The sequence below is a fragment of the Corvus hawaiiensis genome, chromosome 4, assembly GCF_020740725.1.
Source record: "Corvus hawaiiensis isolate bCorHaw1 chromosome 4, bCorHaw1.pri.cur, whole genome shotgun sequence".
Taxonomy (NCBI): Eukaryota; Metazoa; Chordata; class Aves; order Passeriformes; family Corvidae; genus Corvus; species Corvus hawaiiensis.
The window spans coordinates 30,163,877-30,185,570 of record NC_063216.1 but is presented as its reverse complement, the minus strand read 5'-3'; the positions used below and the strand labels follow the sequence as shown (position 1 = coordinate 30,185,570).

The following is a 21,694-nucleotide window of genomic DNA, read 5'->3' as shown; positions in this document are numbered from 1 at the left end:
CTGATAATACTGTTAAATGAGAAATATATTTAAATACATAGAGATGTATATTAAAAAAATTTAAATCAATCCTATTAAAACCACGACACGCAGCAGTTGGAGGCAGTGTGTGCTTTGTGCCAGGCTGTGCAGGGTGAAAGGCAGCCAGACAACAGGCAAGACACACTTCAAAGTCCCCACAGCAGTGGGGGACCAGACCCAGTCCTGGTCACCCCTCAGGGTGAGCAGCAACCTCCTGTCCCAGGCTTACAGTGTGGAGCACCTCCAGCCCCGGGACATACTGTGGGTGAGTCCATCCTGGTGTCTGGATAAATTCCTGGGTCCTTTACCGAGAGAGTCACCAGTGCCATCACTGTGACACACACACACAGAGGACAAAGAGCCAGGATGGGCAGGGCTCATGGGAAAGTCACTTTTAATGGTTTATTGCCAATGTTACAAAGGTTGACACATGGTCAGACAGGCGGGAACCACACCAGAGTTGTAAAAACACCAACGAGTCTAGGGTTTTAGTTCATTTCCAAAAAAAAAAAAAAATCCAACAGTTTGCCTTGGCCAAGCTGACTGCATGTCCTGGGGATGCCTGGAGCCTGAGCCACAGTTGCCACAGCCCCTGGGAGAGCCAGGCTTCAGGTTGGCAGTGAGATGGGCCAGAGGGTCCCAGGGCAGTCCCCACACCAGCATGGGTGGTCCTCCTGAATCCACAGGGCCCAGCTGTCCTGGATGGCACCAGCCTTGCTCTGCTCCTCCTCCCACTTAGCCCTGTTGGCAACAGCGGCAGCAAAAAAGGTCCCCACTCTATCCACTGGCAGTGCCAGTAGCTCCTGCTGAGAAGATGCTCTGGGAGCTGCCTATAACTTCCTGCCCTGCTCAAGGGGTCCTGATGGCACCCCACTGTCTCCAACCCTGCTTGGAACCCTTTAAGATGCTGGTAATTCCTGGAGCATCAGGGCCATTCCCCTGGGGTGAGCTCAGGACCAGCCCAGTGCATGTTGTCCCTGTCCCAGTGCCCTCTGCGCTGCCACTCCCTGGGGCTGTGGGAGCCCACCTGGCCAGGGTATGGCAGAGAAGACCGAAAACTAAATTTGTGCTTTGTATACGAGACCCTGCCTACACCGAGGGGCTGGGGAGGATGTGGCTGCGCTCACCCCATGGCCGAGGCTGCTCAGACCCCTCAGCCCCTCACTACCCCAGCAAGCTACAGACATGCACACACGCACGTGGGAACGGGGGCCCCAGAGGGCTGGGGGGCAAGAGAAGGAGAAGAAAGCATCCATCTCCCCAGAAACCATGTCAGCACCGAGCCAAGAAAAGTGCGTTACTGCCCGGCAGCAGTGGGGAGCACAGAGGTGCCAAGTGCCCCCTGCCCCATGCCCAGGTGCAGCCCCCCAGGCACAGCACTGAGCACTCTGGGTGCCCTGCCAACAGCTGTTCACCTCTTAAAACTAAAGTTTTGCTTTCTGTAAACCACTCACCTCCCCGTGGCACTGCTGACCTGAGATCTTGTGATGGAGGGATGTGGCTCAGGTGGGTGCTGTGAGCTGCCAGCAATGGGGATGGGTCTCAGCCACCCAGACCCCGCACAGTGATATGCCACCCCACACCACCCTGTTTTGTCCCTGCACCAGGGCATGTCCCACTGCTGCTGTCCCAGTGTGGACCGAGTGGGATGTTCAGAGTGGAGTTCAGGAGGATGAGCTGAGCCACCCAGCCTCTCCCCATGCCCTCCTGCTCGCAGCACCTTCTTCAGGCCAGTGCAGCTGGAGGGCTGGAGGGTAGGACTGGTTCCTCTGTTCCCCATGGCCTCAGGAGCAAGGAATGGAACGTAGGGCTCGGTGCTGCCCCCGGAGCTGGGGGACAGTCAGGGAGGGCTCTGCTTCCCCTGTCCTCCTCGACAGACACTTACAAACACACACAGAGAAAGGAAACCGTAACCTTATAAAAGACACTGAACGCAAACGCCTGCATGTTTGGGGGCAGCCCCGGCCCCGCCGCCGCCTCGGCTCCCCCCACACCCCTTTGTGAGCAGCCGGGCAGGTTTGCTCTGTGGGGCTGAGTGGCTGGCGGCCCCCCTGGGCACCTAGGAGCCGATGATCTGGCCAGACCATGTCTCGTGCTTCGTGTGGGGTGCCAGGTTGGTGAGGACCACCTCCACTGCCTGGAACTTCTGGTTCTTGGGAGGGATGGGGCAGACCTTGTACGTCACCTCGTCCCCCTCCACTGGGACGTACTCCCCCTCGATGCTGCAGGAGAGGAAAGGAGAGGTGGTGGTGCTGCAGCCAAGAGATGGACCCCTGCCCCAGACCACCCAGAACAAAGGAAGGCACCTGACCCACCAGTTGTGCCTTGGAAAAGAAAACCCACAGGTGATGGAGGATACAGGACGAGCAGAGACCCATCTCCACCCCATGGAGACATCCACACCCCAGCCCACAAGTCTCCATCCCCATGCTGATGGCATAGCTCCCCTGGGGTCTTCTGGCACCACACAGCCCTGAGACTTACTCAGACACATGCACGAAAATGTCCTCTGTGCCATTCTCTGGGGTGATAAACCCATGGCCCTGGGAGCGAGAGAACTGCTTGCAGACACCTTTGAAGATGGGGCCAGCAGAGGCACGCGCTGTCCTACAGAAGGAAAGGGAAGGAGACTTTTCACTGGTGGCACTCGCCCAGGAGGTGGCACAGGGAGAGTTTTTGCTATGAACATGTGACGGTTCTGGGGCGAGCGCATGGCACCCACCCACGGCACTCTGGGCAGGTGTGTGCAGTGATGCTGGGCACCACGCTGGAAAAGTGCACCAGGTGTAAAGGGTTCTGCAGGCACTGCAGGTGACCACGGCTCAACTGGGCAGTTCCAAACCCTCATGCCAGGTACTTACGCCGAGTAGGTCCTGGTCCTCTTGGTGGGGAGGGGGCTGGGAAGGTCCCGTAGCAGGAGGTTGCCCCGCTCCCAGATGCGGCTGCCCTCCCGCTGGAAGGGGAAGGTGGGCCACACTGGCGACTTGGGCGAGTGCAGGGGTGGCACCGCCGGCGGGGCGCTGGGGTCCGATGACATGGTGGGGTTGGCGGGCTCCTCCGTTTTGGGATCGGGTGGGTGGGCAGCAGGAGAAAGGATGCTCCTGCGTGTGAGTCTACTGCCAGTGACCTGGGGAGCAAAAGGGGCTGGGGGTTACAGGCCCTTCTGTGAAACATTTGGCACAATTTGCTGTCAGGAACTGTCCCTCAGCTCCCAGCCATCTGTGGGAGCAGGCAGCATGCTGCCAGCCTTCTGTGTTGGACACCAACCTCCAGCACTGGGAATTGCCCCAGGAAGCCTGTCCCAGCTTGGAGTCATCTGGGATGTTCCAGCAAATCAATCCCAAGGAAAGAACCTGATTTGTTCAACTTTTCAATTGCCAGGATAATCCCACATATTTGAGATGAAGTCACTAAAAAGCACACCCTGGGAAAAGAAGCAGTGGAGCATGGGCTGCCACAGGCAAGGACCGTTTGGGGAAGGATGCCCATGCAGTGCCACCATGCCCGGGCCTCCAGTCCCAGCCTCTGAGAACTTCCCCCATCCTGATAAAAAAGTGAAGAAAAAAGGCTGAGACAACAGGTACGTAGGTCAGGGGTCTGAGGTCTTCTCATCTCAGGAGGTTGCTTCAGCCCCATAGGATTTAGGACACAACCCCAGCCCTAGCCAGCAGCTGCTGCCCACCCAGGCACATTTCTACAGGAAGAAGGAACACCAGGAGACTGTGGTGAGGCTGCCAGCCCTCAGGCACATCAGTCGAGCCACTGCACAAGCACGACCTCCTGCTGCTGCCGTTGTCAGGCTCCAGTTTCTGGCTGGCATCATGCAGTTTGCAAGGAGTTAAAGCCCTAAGGGGCAGAAACCCTGCACACGGAGCAATCACAATCGTGGGCACTCTTGTCCTTGCTGAAGCACCCCAGCATGAAATTGGAGGGGTTGTGCATTTTTAAGCCTCCCAGATGCTCTGATGTGTGATCAGCACTGCAGCCACTTGCTCAGAAAGCCCTTGCTCTGTTGATTTTTCTTCCAATCAGTTGCTGCATCTGACGCTGGTGCCTCTGTCCCAGGGTGCCCCACGCCAGGGGTTGCTTGGGGGCACCTCTCTTTGGGTGCACTGGGTGGGGGCTCAGCTATTTCCATCACTCTTCAGGCTCAGGAGCTTCCATCACCTGGACCTGAGGAGCCCAGTATCCCATGGAGTTACCATCCCCTTCCCCACCATCCCTGTCAGCCCTTTTCTGCCCTACTGCGGCATGCAGCATCTTTTGGGACAACACCTGCACACGCCAGGAAACACAGAGAATATTTAATTTCTTTTCTGACTCACTGTGGCCCTTTGAGACATGAAGGCCCTGGGGGCCCAGCAAAAGGGGGTCACCTACACTCTGAAATTAGCAGGCACCAAGGACATGGGAAAAGATTTCTAGAGCAGCTGAAGTTTCAAGGAGGGACCAGGAAATTCCTGTTCCCCTCAGCCTCCTCCACTTGCTTCCCCTGCCAGTGGCTATGCCTGCCACTGGGCCCCCACGGCTGCCAGTCCAGCTTGGATGCTGCCATGGGATGCTGCCCATATGGGCCTCAGCCAGCGTCCTAACAGCTGCCCCCTCTCAGCCCTGCCAAGCTTTATCCCCGGGTCCAGGCAGTAAAGGCCACACTAGAATCCTACTCCAAGGCAGAAGCCACCACGTTCCTCCTGCCCTCTGAGACGACTTCCAGTTGTGGCTGCAAACCCCTCCAAACCGTCTTTCCCTTTGCTGGCTCCCTAGCCACCACCACACCAAACCCTTCATGTGCTTCAGTGGCTCCTCTCTGCCATGAAGAAACTGGAGCATGCACACCTGCCTCTGCTCCACATCGCACCCCACACAGGGACTGCTCAGCTCTTGGCCTGACAGGCTCAGCATCTCCTGCCCCTATGCCCAGGTTCAGCACCTATTTCCCCCATACCCTGCTTCACCATCCCCTGCTCCCATTCCCAGGCTCAGGCTCACCATCTCCTCCCTCCATGCCTAAGGAGCTCAGAGAGGCTCAGGGAGCACCCAAGTGGGACACCCCAAAGCCAGACCAGACACCAAACTGCTTCACAACTCCCATCTGTGCCCCCATCTGACCGCACTGCCTGCGCTGGTGAGCAGCCTGGCCACTTTAGGACAACAAAAAGTGATGTGGTCCCCCTGCATTGCTGCAGGATTCATCACCTTCCCAGGAGGTGTCAGGATTGGAGGAGTGGGATGATTTGCGGGAAATGGCCCTCAGTTCTCTGCCACATCATGAAGCTGTCAGTATGAAAATGGCCTCACCATAGTGCGCCTCCTCTGTGCGGCTTTCGCTGACTGATGAGGCCTTTCTGCTCCCCCACCAACTTAGGGACAATGGAGGGTATTTAACCTGAATAAGGATGCTTGGAGCAAACTATTAGTATGCTGAGGGAGTTGGTTGGCATCCACAAGGGGCTGGAAAAATGGAAGTTTCCCAGAGGCAAAATTAAAATAAGAGGCAAAGGAGTGTGCAGGAGGGGGAGCTTGCAGGGACAAAGCCGTGTGGACTGGTAAAGTGGCAACCAAGAGTGGGTTTGCCCCAGGTTCACCTGTGGGACCAGCCCAGGCTCAGTTGTCCTGGAAGGCTCCCTGGTTCGGGGGATGAGTGGTGGTGGAGAATGGGAGCATGCTGGGCACCGCTGAGGAGGCAGACGCTCTGCTCCTGAGAGCTGAGGGCAGCAGCAGAGGGTGCCCCCCTGGGCTGCTGTTTGCCCTCAGGAGCTGAGCTTGCTCCATTTGGTGCAATCTCCCCCAGCCACAAGCAAGGTGCAATCCCCCCCAGGCACTCTGAGGGCGATCTGGATGGCCGATGGGGATGTGGGGGGGAGCCCTGGTGCAGGGTGGCAGCTCACTGGGATAAACACAGGGACAGGGCCCAGAAAGGCTGTGGGATCCCCATCCTTGGCAGATGCACTGCCCGGACATGTCACTGAGCTGCCTGCTCTATCTCCTGCTTGGAGCAGGGGCTGGAACAGGGATCCCTGTCCTGGGGCCATGCCGAGGCTGTCTCCCACAGCCAGCAGCACTCTGCCCCTCTTCAGCACTTCGATCAGGCATCCCGGATTTGTGGGTCAGCCTTCATGCCCAGCAGCTGAATGCCTGGCTTTGCTAGTGCTGGTGGAGCCGAGGCTGAGTAGGAGATTTAGCACATGGGGGACTCCAGGGCGGTATCCTACCTCCCACTCCATTTAAATCCCTGCTGCAAACAAAGGGACCGAGGAAATTAAACTCAGGGCAAAAGCAGGCTGAGAGAAGAGGGGGGACACAAGCATACCTTCACCAGTGTCTCCTCTGCTCCCCGTCCAGATGCAGATCAGGGAAAACCTCTACTGCCCTTCTTCCCTTCCTGCTCTCCACCCCACCATCCTCTCCCCAACCTTTTCTCCACAATATGCTGCCCCACCAGGGGACAAGGAGGGAGTACCTCGGCACAAAAGGCATTTCCACCCTCTCCTCAATCTCCTGTGGTCACAGTAACCTCTGTGGGGGATGAGAGCATCTCTCCCCACCTCAGGTCTCTCCCGGCCTGGCTGACACCACCCCACGACACTATGTCCACCCCACGCACGTATACAGTGCAGGGACGAAATCCGGGACGAAATCCGGGTCACTTGAGGAAGCAAGCGGAGAGACTGCAGCAGCCCGGCTCTGCCGCGGGGCATGGGAAGCCTTTCCAGCGCAACCACCCTCCACTGTCTCTGCTGGACCTCCACCTGGCTCCTCCCTGTCTCCTCTTGGTGGCTTTGCTCCGAGGGTCTCCCGGGGTGACAGTCCGCCGAGCCAAGGAGGTAAGTGGCTGCAAGCCCAGGGCTGTCCTGGAAGGACGTTTTTAATAAGAAAACACCTCCTACCGTGTCCACCCTTCCCTCCTCCCCAAAAAAACGTCTCAAAGCTAAACCCCAGAGCCCTCTGGTGACAGGGTCTTCTTCGGCAGCAGCAGCCAGCTTTGCTTTTATATTTTTTGGAGGGCAGGCTCCCGAGCAAGCGGAGCTGACAGTCAGGAGCCTTTGCAGGCGGAGGCAGCAAACCCAGGCCAATTAAGGCAGACAGGCAGTAGACACATCCGCTTTTATCTCGAGATCCAAGTACCCCATTCATCAGCAGCGACTGAAAGGTCTGCGGTTTATCAAATAAAATCACTGTCTCTTTCCCCTTCTTTAAAGCCAAACACATTGACTTGGGTGCTGGCTGTGACCTTGTTTAACTAAACAGCCTTTCAAGGCCCTCCAGAAGGGGGGAAAGAGCCTCATGAAGAGGCACCAGCCTCTGTCTGCCACTCCCCGTTCATTAGCGGCAGCGAAGAAAAACCCCTCACGCTCCCTCGCCCGGGCGGGGGAATACATATTTAATTAGCTTAATCGCCCTCGGTGAGTCGGCCCTCCCGTGCGGCGTTTCTTTGTGCTCTTTCCCATCCGCTGGAACCCCCGGGATGCCCAGGATGGATTGGTGGATGGGTGGCCGCTTTGCTGGCGGCCGTCACGCTCCGGCTCTGGACGTGACCCTTCGGCTGGCCAGACCGTCGCCTTTATGGGCCGTTCCCTTTCACGGCCGCCGCTTCTCTTTGTAAATCCCCAGCTCGGATGCTGTCTGCCACCACACTCGGGTCTCCCGAGTGCCACTGCTCCCCCCACCCCAGACAAGGAGCTGGAGGTTATTTTCCCTCTGCTGCCTTTCTCCTGCACGGGCTCTTCCATGGCACTCACCATCACGTTTTCTCCATCCCTGCAACTGCCAGTGGCCCCAGTTCAGGAGTCAGATTTGCTACCCCTCTAAATCCACCCCAGTAGAAAAAAGGTCTCTGTATATCAAAAAGCCACCCCATCTCCACAGCCAGCTGCCAGCAGCCATCTCCTCACCCCATGGAGCACGGAAAGCAATGCTCTGGCCCGCTGCCATCCTCGGGGAGGCTGATGCCCCCCCCCAGACCCAGCTTGTCTAGACACAGGCTGAAACAGAGAAGAGCTACACCCCTCCAGATGCATGAGCGTGTCCCCGGAGCTCAATGCAAAAACAAAAATCCCATTTTTCGGCTGCTTGGCATGTTCACCTGCTGAGGGACCCAACAACGACACAGTGGCCAGCAGAGATCCCGGGGGGGCTGCCATGAGGGGCAGGAACCAGGTGGGGAACCAGGATAGCTCCAGGCAGGGGTTACCGCGAGCAGGGCCGCCGCAATGCTCGCTGGGCTGTTTCTCCATCCTTCCTTCTTCGGAGAAGGCTCACAGCCTTGGAGTCTGGCAGATTTTTATAAATGCTGTCTCTGTCCGATGCTAATGAAAGCCTCTCAGCTCCCCCCTCTCCCGTTTTTGGTTACCAGATCATGTTAAGAGTTAAATACCAAGCAAAGCAATTTTCTCACCTACCCTGCATATTACAAACCTCTTTGCTGAGACAAATTACTATAGGAAAAATAAAACTAGGCGGTTTTTGGGCAATGCTCACTGACAGCATCCCCTCCCCAGCTAAGCCAATCACACTCCCAACTCCAGAGATCTTTGCTGAGATAGTCTCGCCTACGATACAGCCTGCTTAGCGCTAAAATATGAATGTCACCTTTATGGATTGATTATAAAAAGCTCCCTTAGTCAGTGCTGGGCTGCCCAGTTCTCAGGAAGGCCATGAGGGAGAGCAAGCAGGCTGACAGATGCAAAGGAGAAGCAAAGGGAGAAACCATCATGGAGGCTTGATTTACCTTTTAAGCATGTATGCTTAATCATCACTCCCAAATACCAAGTTTGTGACATTTGTTTGCTTTCTTGTGATGGTTTTTATTTTTTTAATTAGCATAGCATCAGTTCAAAGACCTGGCATAAACATCTTCGCCTGTGTCCTTCCTTCCTCCTTTGTGGATCTAACTTACCATCGGCAGGAATAGTGCAGCCAGTCCAAAGAAATCCCAGTTCCAGCCCCCATCACTATCAGCCTGCTTTAATAAGTCAGATTTTTCACAAACTGCCTCCCGCTCACCCGGCAATCAGAGAGCTGGATCCCAGCTGAGCTCAGCCCTCCGTGGCAAAGCCCTGGCTTATTTGCCCCCAAGTCAAAGCAGACGTGCAACATTGCCGCCGCCACCCCCAGGGGAGTTATTGTTCCAGAGGCTGGTGGGGAATAGCCAAACCGAAGGAGGGAAGTCACACTTCATCCTCGCATCTCTCCACCGTCAAAAGGAAAAAGCAGGTTTCAAAGAAAAAGGTGGTCCGTGAAGTTTAATCTCCAGCTACAATTGCCCGGGCACGCTGCATGGCCATTGTGCCTCCCCTTACTCACCTCCTCAGCAGCGACGGGCTCCCTGGAGCTGCGCTCTGCAGAGCATCGGTGCTCGGAGGGGCCGGACGCTCCTCTGCTGCCTTGCGAGGAGCAGCGGTCTCGCCTACAGTCCGGCTCCGGGGGGCTTTCTCGGCTGGCTGCCGGCCGGCTGATGGATCTGCGGTAGCTAATGTGTGGATGATGTGCGCCTCGAACACACACGCATCCGCACGCCTTCCCCTGACGTCAGGGCCGGGCCAGGGGGAGCGGGCAGGTGGGAGGGATCAGCCTGGTCATTTCTGAGCTAGCTAGGCTTAAAGGAGAAAGTCTGTATGGGGCGCCGGAGGTGACGAGGGTCGGCCCCGGGGGGTGCATCGCTCCCGTTACGCAACGTGACGCGCATCGGTGGCACAGCCGGACGCAGTGGGGCAGCCCACAGGCTGCAGGGACAGCAGGATGGGGTGTGCACTGCAGGCAGGGATGCGGATGGAGTCCCTCGCAATGGGTGAAACCTCTCCTCTGTCACCCCAACTCTCACTGGTGCCCTGCAGCCGCTCTTCCCATCTGCCCAAGCACCCCTGGGTACCACAGCCACCCCCGGTGCAGTAGGAGAGAACAGGAGGCACATGCCGCAAATGCACCCTACTGCCCCACTCCCTCTGGGCTCACAGCCAGCCAACACAAGCTCAGGTGCTTTCTAAGGGCCCCATTTCTATCAGTGCACTGTGCCAAAAGATCTTTCCTTTCTGTTCTCCCCTGTGCTTGTGTGACCATGCCCGCCACCTCCGCGGCCAGAGGCCACGTCATAAATTCGCCTGAGACTTTCTCTAGTCGGGGTGTAGGGTAATGGGATGAGGGCAGAATCGTTTGCTGATTCCATTGGGGAATAGGGCAAGGAGTAATGGGGTTTAAATTACAAAGAGCAAGATTGATATTAGACATTAGGAAACACTTTCTTACAGAACAGACAGTTAATTACTCAAGTAGATTGCCTGGCCAAGAACCAGGGTCTCTATTACTGGAGGCTGGTAAGAACAGGCTGGGTAGGCATATCTCGAGGGGGATTTAGGTGATATCAACCTCATTTTGGAGTAGAAAGGTGGACCACGTCAGCAAGTCCCTGTCTGTGATCCTGGAATAAAATTTACAACAACCCCGAACAACCATGGCGCAGTATCAGTGCTGCAGGGAGCTGTTATGGACATGCTGTGACACGGGGCTGTCATGGGTTGTTTTTGTTTCCTTAAACTCTTTCCTTGATACATTCTAAGTAGCTGAACATGGTGATGCCAATTAGACCTGTTCCACGAACAATCCTCAGGGCTGCAGGGTGGTGTACAAGTTGTGTGGGAACCACAAGGTATGGCACAGAGACAGAAGACAGAGTCAAAGCTGCTCCACCTAGCTGTATCCATCTATCCATCCATCCCTCGGGTGTTGATATGGGGCTGTTCCAAGAGCTTTGGCAGAGGGATCAGATCACAAAGTACTTGTCTCTCTCCTGTCAGTGAATTATAGTGCAGAAAAAAGCTCCATGGGCAGAAGAGACCAGCCCATGGTAAAGCCACCATGAAGCACTGAAACCCCAGTGGGTTCTGCCATTGCCCATTATGCTCTGTTTGTGGCTTTTCAAGTAGTTTTCCACGGCAGAATAGGATCCCCATTCATGCCCTACAGACACCACAAGGCTTATTTCTCCAGTCTACCCTTCAGAATTTTGCAAAAGAAGGGGAGGAGATCCCAGCCAGGTCTCAGTCTCCACTCTGAGTTTCTCCTGAGATGGCTTCTCCTTTCTTGGGGGAAACTTTGGCTCTCCCACATAAAGGCTCTTGATGGAGAAGGCACGGGGAACTTGAAGTACATTTGGCTGGAAGGTGGCTCTGGGCATGCGCTGCAGCGGAGGAGGCAGAGAGTCTAAAGCATGCAAAAATGATAAAAGGAGAAGAGGGGAAGCTTTGATCAAACAGAGGGTGGGAGTGGGGGTGCCAGAGATGCCTGCAGAGATGGAAGCAAAGGCAGGAATGCGGACGACTTTGTACGTGAGAAGATACATAATTCCTTTGGAGTCAATCAAAGGAGGGCCAGAACTGCCAAGATGCAAATTACCACTCACCTCCCCTAGCATCCCTGAGCCAGTTTTCTCCAAGAGCCATGAGGATGTGGGGACAGAGGAGAAAGTAATTTGGGGGCTCCTTTCATTTTCCTCAAAGGTTCCAATCCTTCAGGTAACTTCAAATATTATTTTCCAGTTTTCCTGTACAATCAAGAGAATGAGAAACGTCTGGGATTTTCTCTGAGAGACAGAAAAATTCTTCTGCAACCCCTGGATTCCAGCAGTTAAAGCTTCAAAAAACACAACCCAGCAACTGAGAACCATGCTCTGAAATACTGGAAAAGCCCCAATACTGCTGAGAGAGACTCTAGAGACTTTATGGCTCTGTGTTGAAAGGTATGTACAGGCACTGTGGATTTCTGGATATTCACCATGTCAGTACTACTGGGACAAAAGGAGACAACTCAGCAAAACAAAGCTGTTCACATCATCTCCAACAGCAAGACTCTTTAACAGCAGTATCAAATATAGTACAACTCTGAGCACTACCATTAGCTGAGGCAACACTCATATTTTACAGGGCACAATTTGACTTTTGTTTATATTTTTACATTGAAGATGGCACTTATGAAATATGGAATTCCTCCAGGGAGAAAACCTGGGCAGGAACAGAGCAACATCTGTCATGTGCAGACAGCCCAGGCACACACCACTTGTGATTGGGGAGGGGCTACCTGAAGAAAGTGAGACTGGAAATCATTTCCCACAGCCTGGGATGTTACTGGTGGAAGCTGAGAGCCAGACTCGGCTCTGGTGGTGATTGTAGCCTGGTACTGGAGGCAGTGAAGCTCATCCCACACTGCCATTGCCAGCTTTCTCTCCACACATTTCAATTCAGTTTCTCCAGAGTGAAATCTGCAAGTTTCACCAAAATACACAGCTGCACAGAGAAGAGGAATCTTATTGTCCTTACTGAGGAGTGGCCCACAGCATTCAATCCTTGTTGGCAATACAGGAGAGGAAGATTCTGCACATCTTGCTTGGTGCCTGCACTTTATAGGACACGAAAGACCTCACTCATAGGACCCAAGACAGTATGAAGCGGGGCCTTGCAGACCTGCTGCTCACACAGCTGTTTTTTGGGGACTGTGGATAAGGCTGAAGGGAGATGCATCTGTTTCATATTGGGCAACCAAAGGCCCCCGATGAGGCACGGTTACTGGAAGCATGGAAAGTATTAGTTCAAGACTGGGCTAGAAATGGAAGCATGATTGACTCTGTCCAAATCCACTTCTCTCCATCTCCCATGTTCTCCCAGGTATTTCAGTCTACTATTCTCTGAGCGCATGCCCCTACTTAACCTTACAGTTCTTATGTACAAGCATCCAGAGCGATCACCTTGGCAAAGCCAACAGTGCCTAAGTTCTCTTTCCTTGTGTGATACCAAAGCTATTTCCTTCCTTGCTGTCAGGACAGGGTTGAGAACAATTCTCTCTTCTGAAAAAGTAGCTACAGACACCTGCAAAAGCTGCACTAGATAAAGGTCAAATCTTGCATTGCCAGACCTGCATGAGGCCAGGACAGAACAGCAAGGGATGTGGCATGTGTGCCAGCAAAACTGTGCTGTGCCGAGATTAGCGCAGCCGTGGCTGGAGTGCAGGAGAAAGGAGCCTTTGTAAGGCTCCCTGAAGTAGAACAAGAAGAGCAAGAAATGCTGGGGATTTGGGTTGAGGTGTTCTGATAGAGTGGTGTCTGCTGTGCCGGCAGCAGAGCTCCTTGCTGAGACAGTAGGTGCTGCTCCAAGAAAAATGCTGCTCTTCTCAGGTGACAGGGAAAATCTTGTTTCTGGCCCCCCCATTTAATACAAACATGCTAAACATGGGCAGACCAGCCATGTTCATTTAAAAAAACAACAACCCCACAACCCAATAGATCCTGGTAAAACAGAGACATTGAGAAGAGAACAAAATCTCCTTGTCCAAGACAGGTATTTTCTTAATGAGGCCTAACCATGGTATTTCCAACCTTGTTTTCCCCCTCCCTTTCTGAGACAGCTCAACCTTTAATGATTTCTTACCTAAGCTGCTCGTTACTGTCCCACCACACACTGCTGGGGAGCGTGGGGGATGACACACTTAGCCTTTGCATCAAAGCCATGATGCTGACAGTGCAGTTTTCACTGTCAGCCAGGGATGTTTGGTTTTCCTGGCAGATCTTTTTTTAAACACACTTCAAACAACCTCCTTTCATTTTCCCTGACAAATCTCAGACGTTACCACACCCCCTTGTTTTCTGCCATCCCTCATGCTGCTTTTCCCTCACTGATTCCCTCACTGCAGAAAGCACCGAGGCCTCAAAAATTATATGATGGGGGCTGGTTTCCTTTTGGCAATTAACACTCACAAATTATTCCAGTATGGTGGCGGTTTGCCCCTGAAAATAACCTTGACCTAAGCATTAGGCAGACGCAGCTGCACTTCCAGGTGCAAAGAGGATTATAAACCCACCCAGGTTTCCTGGAGAGGTGGGCAAACAGCTGAAGAATTGACTATCAGAGACTTTAATTTTTGGGCTCCTAAGTGCAAGAGAGACATGGTGCTCCTGGAGCAGGTCCAGCAGAGGGCAACAAGGATAATTGGGGGACTGGAGCTCCTCTTTTATAAGGAAAGGTTGAGGGAGCTGGGCCTGTTGGGGCTTGAGAAGACTCAGAGGGGACCTGATCAATGTGTATCAGTGTATGAAGGGCGTCAAGGTTGGAGTCAGGCTCTTCACGGTGGTGCGAAGCAATAGGACAACAAGCAATGGGGCAGAAACTGGTGCACAGGAAGTTCCACCTGAACATGAAGAAGAACTTCTTTACTGTGCAGATGACCAGGCACTGGAACAGACTGTCCAGAGAGGGTGTGGAGTCTCCCTCACTGGAGAGGGAATGCAAGAATCCTCTGGATGCAATACCTGTGCCACGTGCTCTGGGATGACCATGATACCAACCTGGCTGGAATATAAACTAACACAATCTGAAGCATTAGAAAGCAGGCATTCTTTATCTACGCAGGATACATAGAAGAATATCTCTAAAAACTTTTATTCTCTGTTATTTATCAACCCTGCTTGAGCAGGGAGGTTGGACCAGATGCCCCACTGTGGTACCTTCCTATCTGACCTGTTCTGTGCTTCTGTGATCTCTGCTACCCTATCTGGACTGAAGTTTACGGAAATGATAAATTAAATCAGAATAACCGCAGTTGTAAATTGTTTCAGCTGCGGCACGGGAGAAACCACCCGGAGGCACACCTGCCAGGGGCGGAGGAGAGGGCGGGGGGGGAAGAAGGAGGGAACTACACAGCATCACTGCAAAGGACGCCTGGCTCCTGAGGCCCTTTCCACGTTTATATCGGCCAAAACCAGCCCCTCCCGGGCATCTCCGGACACTTCGGCGCTCCGATGACAGCGAGCACTGAGCGCGGCCCCGCCCCGCCTGAGGAGGGACAAAATGGCGGCCGCGGGCGCCGCGCCCCGCGCCGTGTCAATCAGGGCGCGCGACCCGCCAGCCGAGCGCGATTGGCTGCGGCGGCGCCGGAAGCGGCGCGAGGCCGGGCCGCGCGGCGCCGCTCCGCGTGCGGCAGGTGGGCGGGGGGCGCTCCCGGGATCCGCCCGCTGCCGGCGTCCGCCCGCTGCCGGCCCCTCTGCCTTCGGGACAGCCGCGATTCTGCCCCACCGGGCTCCGTGCCACTCGTTGGGGTGGCTTCCCAGGCCCGGTCCTCGCAGCTCTCCAATTCCCGAGGCTGTTGGCGTCTCCTCGCCCCCCCGCCACCATGTTTGTCCTGGTGGAGATGACTGACACTGTAAGAATTCCTCCCTGGCAGTTTGAAAGGAAACTGAACGAATCCATTGCTGAAGAGCTAAACAAGAAATTGGCCAATAAGGTAAAGCGTGGGTCACCTATAGGTTGATGCAGGCCTCACGACATCCCCGGGCGTGTCTTCCTTTTATTTGCGCCTACTGAGGTGCGTGGATGAGATGTCAGAGTGGTTGAGATGTGAAGGCCATCCCCGGCGACTGTAAACAAAGAGACAGCCACGTATCATCTCAAAGGGGACATTTTTCTAATGGCTGATGCTTTAATGGGAAGATAGTGAAACGCCAGATGGGGCAGAGAAGTGTGGAAGAGAAGTGAGAGCAGCTGCTGGTTTGTGTTTACAGGAGCAATCTGAAATGCTGCCTGAAAAACAAATGCAAACTAATCCATCCGGTGGGGAATTTAAAGAAAAAAGACTGTATAAACACAGGTAGAACAGTAATACTGGGAGAGAAATTGAGGTGTTAATAGCTCATTGAATTGAAATACAGTGTGGCAGGGAGAAGTTGGTCTTTGGTGCAGGATGTAAAAAGTGTTTTCTGGTGGACCTGGAGGTCACTGTTTCCCTGTGCAGCCCCGAGACTCTGATTAGCGTATGGCTTTCAACTCGAGGCAGGTATGAAACACAAAATGCAGCTGTAAACGTGAAGGGAGCTCAAAAGAGCAACCTGAAGGGATCGAGGGTTGTGAATAGCAGATTATACAGGCAGGTTATGAAAAGCAAAAGTCTTCCTTCTTCCACTGATGACTGATAGATTCCTCAAATTTTGTAGGCAGTGAGGCTGTCTCAGAAGTAGCAGAGAAACCAAGAATTTGCCTTGTGTCTCCCAAAGCTAACATAATTTAAGACAAAGGCAAGCCTAGAGGCTTCTGAGAGTGTAACTCTATCAAAAAGGATGTTTAGCATTTGGACAAGCTGTGGGGCTGGTGCATGATGGGGAGCCGTTTACTGTCTTGGCAGCTCAAGTTCTCTCACTGCTGACAATTTCCCCAAGGGTTTCTCTTTGTAGCAGTGTTCTTTTCAGTGCCAGTGAAAATGTGCTCCCGTAACACTTGAACCGGGGTTCCCCTACACTGGTGGTATTGAAGGCAGTGTACCAAAACAGCCTCCATCCCATCTCGCCACCCCTCTGTTCCTGCCTTTTGAAAAGGTGTGCATAACATAGGGATTCCATAGTTTGCTTGATTTTACCTGGTGGGTTTATTGATTTGCTGCTCTTAATTTTTTTTTTTTTCCTTTTATCAGGTCGTATACAATGTTGGGCTCTGCATCTGTCTGTATGATATCACAAAGCTGGAAGATTCATACATATTTCCTGGAGATGGTGCATCACATACAAAAGGTAAGTGCTTTCCCTCAGTTATATTGTGTTGCAGAAGGTTAGTTAATGATCTGGAAATGTAAGCTGAGTTCAGTTGTTAGGGAAAGTAACAACCTTAAGTTCACAGCCTTAACTCTGTTCCTGTTAGGAGGCCAAGAGGAACATGGTGAAAGTCTTATTTTCTTCGCAGTTTTGGGTACAAATATGGCTTTAAATAGCCAGTCCTGCTTGCCTTCTCCAGCAGCCCATCTCTGTTCTACAATTGGTCGTAGGTGTGGGGTAAGGAAGGGGTTAATTTAATTAATTATTGAAAGTCTGCGCATAGAAAGTAAGTTGTAATAATAGGTCTGCATTTCTCTAGTATTTTTTCTTTTTGAAGCTTATTTTCCCTACCTAGGATGTTGAAACCCGTTTCTACATATAGCATTTGCACAGCATTTGATGCTCTTGTCCTAGCTGGAAGTTTTATGACACTTTCGTTGAAACTTAGACAGATCTGGTTCATCATACATTTCTAGGGATTTTTTTTTAAATAAGAAATGACTAATTTATTTACTTTGACTCTTGGCAAATCTGAGTGAAAACTGGAAGTAAATGCATAAAAGCAAATCTCATTTCTTTAAAGTTAAAATAAGGTTTTAAACTGGTAAGAGATGCATTTTTCTAGTTTCAGTTTACAGTGTGGAAATGTAGATTGAGCACATGAACTATTTCCTGTTAGAAGGGAGCTGCCCTGACTATACGGGGCTTCCCTTGTCTAAATTTTAACTCCAGTAGAACTCGTTCCCTGCAAATAAAAGCTTCTCTAATACTGAAAGAGGATGGCAGGCTTTCCTGCTTGCTTTAATCTCCATTCAGCTTCTTAACTTAAAATTACTCCTTGAACTGTGAAAGAAGAGAAATTTTTCTTCCCGAGTTTGGGAAAAAAGTCTGCTTTCAGAATCTGGGCTAGCACTTCGATAAATCCCGCTGTGTCTGGTAATAACTCTTTCTTTAATGCACTGCCTAGTTTTATGTAAAAGAGGAGCACTGAGTAGGTACAGCTAAAATGATGTTAAATTGCTTCAAAGCATTGTTTGGCTGAGATTGTCTTAGTGTAGCATTCTTGTAATAATAAATGCCATGTGCTTAGTTAGAAACATTTTATCTAGCTTGGAGGAAAAATCCAGTTATGTTAGAGAATCTTATTTGATCTGATAATATTTGACTTAAAATATTAAATTTAAATATATTTAAAGAAAATACAGCATTGCAGACAAAGGTAAAAGGCAGAAGTATAGTTTCAGAAGAGAGGCAGAGAAAGTGTAATTTCAGCCAATACTCTTGACTGTGAAGCATCATGCTTCTATCATAGCTTAACCAGAGGGCCTGCTCCATGTTTGTCATCTTACACTTTCTTTCTGTGAACTTCTTGCAAAACTGAGGAGCTGGGAACAGGACACTGCTGATCAGCTGCTGCCAGAATTTGTACAGACCAGTTAGAATCAGAACTTTTATTCCTGTTTTTCTATCTAATCAGTGCATGTAAAAAAATTGTAAAAGAAACTGGGTGTTTTAGAGGGCATAAAGGATGTGGGATTTTATTTTAATGGCTGCCACCCTGTGGAAGGACTGTAGTTTACTAACATGGACATAACATGAATGATCTGTTTTCTTTTAAGTGCATTTCCGCTATGTGGTCTTCCATCCCTTCCTGGATGAGATTCTGATCGGACAGATTAAGAGCTGCAGTCAGGATGGTGTCCACGGTAAACTGCACCCTCTGACCTTAGGGATACGTGAGCTGCAGAGTTCTTGGGTCTGTTGAGACACTAATTTCAGGTGGAATAATGCTCTCTGAGGGCTGGTTAAAGGCTATTACTGGCCTCTAGTGCTGCTCTGATCTGAGGGTGGTTGGTAGTTTGAGCCTGGCAGCTTCACCTGACCTTAATGGTTTTGTCTGCACTCCCCTTTCCTTTTGCCCAAGAATAACAGGCAAGCCCATCTGGAGCACAGACTGGATTCCTTTTCTTGCTTCAGTTAAGAGAATTTGTTTTTTTCTAAGTGGAACTACCAGCTTGTGTTGGTCTGATGTGTTTTTCCTGTAGTTCTGTGCAAATTTGTGTTCATTTCTTGTACCTGAAAACATGGCAGGGAAATGTCTTTGTGAGCACAAAATGCTGCCAGAGTCATGGAATATATAATTGATGAGTTTCCTTTCCTCTAGGAGTCTTCCATGCAAAGGAGCTCTGCTGCTCAGTTGTTAAATTAGGACAATAAGGCTACCTTGGCTGCTTTTGTTGCTGAACTTGGGCATGGTCCATTCCCTGATAAAATTCAACATCATGAAATCTCAAGGGAGATGTGGGGGCTGTTCTAACTTTATATTGGTCTTTATTTAACCTACTACATCTGTGATTTCTAAGCTCTTTTCTGTCACAGATCTCTATAGCATCTGACTCATTTCTTGGAACGCTTTCATTGCCATTCCTGCTCCAAACAACCTTTTCCTTTCCCAGTGGGCATGAAGACTGTGCCCTCTGTTGCTGTATGTACTTTCAGCTGGGTGGTTGCTTTGCTGCCAACTGAAATTGAGAGTTGTGGCTCAAAGAATAATTCCTGCATAATCTCAATGTCCTTCCTGAGAGAGGAAGGAGAATGAGCCTAGAAATGCATTTTAGGAATCGCTGTGGAACATCATTTGCAAAGAATTGTTTCAATCTTAATCAAATTCTTTTCTCCGCAGTTTCTATTGGATTCTTTGATGATATTGTCATCCCACCAGAATCCCTGCAGCAGCCAGCTAAATTGTATCCTTTGATCACCTTTGATAACTTTACTACTTCATTTCAAAAGATTGTGCAGTGCTGGCCCAACAGGCATTCACCACTGCAACAATGAAGGTGCTCAGCGGCAGAAGCTAAGCCGTTGTGTTGGGCAAGTCCCGCAGACTGTTATCACAGCTAGACAGGCCCTCACGCTCATTAGGTTTTGCAGGATCATTGTGCCTGCTGATAGAAATGAATGGCAGTGTCCCCTGAACAGCTGAGTTGTAATCCCTGCCTCCAGTCTTGGCTGCTGCTGAAGACAGAGTGCAGGTTTGACCACATCATGTAACGTCTACCTACATGTGTGTCTGATGTGCTTCAGTATGGTAGGTGAGGTTGTCTTTGGTCTGAGGAGGTTTGCTTGTCTGGGGGTCTTTTCTGTTGCTGGGCTTTTTTGGGGGGTGGCTAGACCAGCAGGATACATCTTAAAGCAGGAAAATCAGAAAGATGGGGGTCCTGGGCTATACAGACAATTACCTGGGACAGCACACTGCAGTTTGGGAAATAACTGAAAAGGCTTTGAATTGAGTCTGTTCCCAGAACTGTCAGAAAGTGATCTGTCAAGCAGAGTACTGATTGTTTCCATCCTTAATCCTTGGCATGGCCAGTGATGAAGCAGAGCAGGTGTGGGTGTGGGAATATGAGACAGAAGAAGGGGCCCATGACCTTTACATGGACATTGGGGAAGAGATCCGCTTCCGAGTCGTGGATGAGACGTTTGTTGATACATCACCAACAGGTCCAAGCTCTGCAGAGGCTTCCACTTCAAGTGCTGCAGAAGAAGTCCAGAAGAAAGAGGCACCCTACACCCTTGTGGTAACTATGTGCATTAATTCATACAGCCTTGTGAGTGTTGTGGTTTATTCAGTGTCTAAAATAGCATCCCTTTCCCAAGGAGCTGACTGCTTTAAGCTGACCATGAAGCAGAGTCACAAAATGAAAGGAGTGGAAAAGGGGAGAAAAGAGGTTGTTGTTGTGGTTGCTCTGTTTTGAGTGTTTTCACTGGAACGCTTTGTGGTTGTTGGTGGCTTCCCCTGGGACGCTGATTTAAAGCAAACTGCATGTGCATGTGAAGAGTACAGAGCTGGGAGCAACACATCAAGGTTTATGCAACGGAACAGTCTTTCCTTGCAGTGTTCTGGATAAAACCCATCTGAGTACAATGCATGAGAAAGGTGGATCTGAACCAGTGACAGCTGTGTTCCATAACTTAGAGGGGAGAGATGTTGTCATTTTAGGCATTTTCCTCTATTCTCTATGCAGTTTACACTTGCACACTCTCGTCTTCTCTCTGTGAACAGGGATCAATCAGCGAGCCAGGCCTGGGCCTCCTGTCGTGGTGGACAAACAGTTAGCTGCCATCAGAGCCTGCTCCACAGAAAGTCTTTCCGGTGGATGTTTGGGGGATAATGGGATCCTGCTGGTGCTCACTGCTCTTCTGAAGCTGAATAAGGAATTAGACCTGCCATTCTGTTTTCCCTTCAGCTTCCAAGCTGCCAGAGAGACAGTTGCTTTCAAGAGATGTCTTCACTGATGTGCAGAAGTGAATTTACAGGCACAAAAAGCCTTGAGCACAGAGCTACAAACTCAGCTGGAGCTTTGGTCTCTTGCCCCGGAGGGAAAACTGTGGAGGTCTTAACTTGCCTGAATTCAGGAAGGAGTTGACTTTAGTGAGTACAAGCAGAAGAGAATACCTGTTGAGAAGTACCACTTCCTTAGGCTGGGAGCTTGATCTCAGAGGGGTAGAAACCTGCCCTTCTTTTGACAGGAAATGAAGAAGAGACAGCAAAAGACTAGAGTTAGTAGAGGTGTGGTACTCTGGAGACCTGGAAAATGCTGCTGCTGGGAGGGCAGGGGAGGTGGTGGTGATAAGAATGGGAACTTGACCCATGGGTGAAGTCAGCCAGAAGGAACAGGAATTACAGTTTGCCCAAAAGTAACTCAGGCTTAGTGAAGATGACCACTGTAGAAAACTACAGGCTGCTTATTGTGCTGAATGGAATGATTTTATTGGGTGGGCTGTATTTATGCAGAATGAGCTAAACTTTGCAGGAGTTTGACTAAAAATATGTAATTATGAACTGAAATGGACCAAGACTGCTTTGAGCAAGATAAATCCTTGGTGGGGTGGGGGGGGGTTGTTGATATTGTAAGTGGAATAAATAGTAAAAACCACACAGCCTGCCTTCCTGTACAATTTGTGGGGAAACTATTAGCTTCCTGCCTGGCAGGAAGAAAACACTTGCCTCCTGCAGCTTAGCTACTTGGATTTCAAGGCAGACAGTGTTGAAACCAACGCTTTGCTCTATGCTAACAGCCAATGACAAACAATTGCCATCACCCTCCCTGA

At 51.2% G+C, this 21,694-nt stretch overlaps 2 protein-coding genes and 1 long non-coding RNA gene across 3 annotated transcripts; 2 read left to right on the top strand and 1 right to left on the bottom strand.

Moving 5' to 3' along the window:
- Positions 1-398: 398 nt before the first annotated feature.
- Positions 399-9,547, bottom strand: CSDC2 (cold shock domain containing C2). Its single transcript, XM_048302463.1, has 4 exons — positions 9,325-9,547; positions 2,883-3,148; positions 2,506-2,628; positions 399-2,243 (listed from the first exon to the last, which is right to left on the bottom strand). Exons 2-4 carry the CDS (start codon positions 3,056-3,058, stop codon positions 2,081-2,083), a joined length of 462 nt encoding a protein of 153 aa, XP_048158420.1. The 5' UTR covers positions 3,059-3,148; positions 9,325-9,547; the 3' UTR covers positions 399-2,080.
- LOC125325433 lies at positions 6,422-14,600 on the top strand. Its single transcript, XR_007203327.1, has 2 exons — positions 6,422-6,845; positions 11,553-14,600. It is a non-coding gene; the product is annotated as an uncharacterized LOC125325433 (long non-coding RNA).
- A 347-nt stretch (positions 14,601-14,947) lies between these two features.
- On the top strand, positions 14,948-21,521 carry POLR3H (RNA polymerase III subunit H). Its single transcript, XM_048302246.1, has 6 exons — positions 14,948-15,282; positions 16,462-16,558; positions 18,199-18,285; positions 19,263-19,326; positions 19,953-20,160; positions 20,646-21,521. The coding sequence occupies exons 1-6, from the start codon at positions 15,172-15,174 to the stop codon at positions 20,697-20,699; spliced, it is 621 nt and encodes a 206-aa protein (XP_048158203.1). The 5' UTR covers positions 14,948-15,171; the 3' UTR covers positions 20,700-21,521.
- Positions 21,522-21,694: the final 173 nt, after the last annotated feature.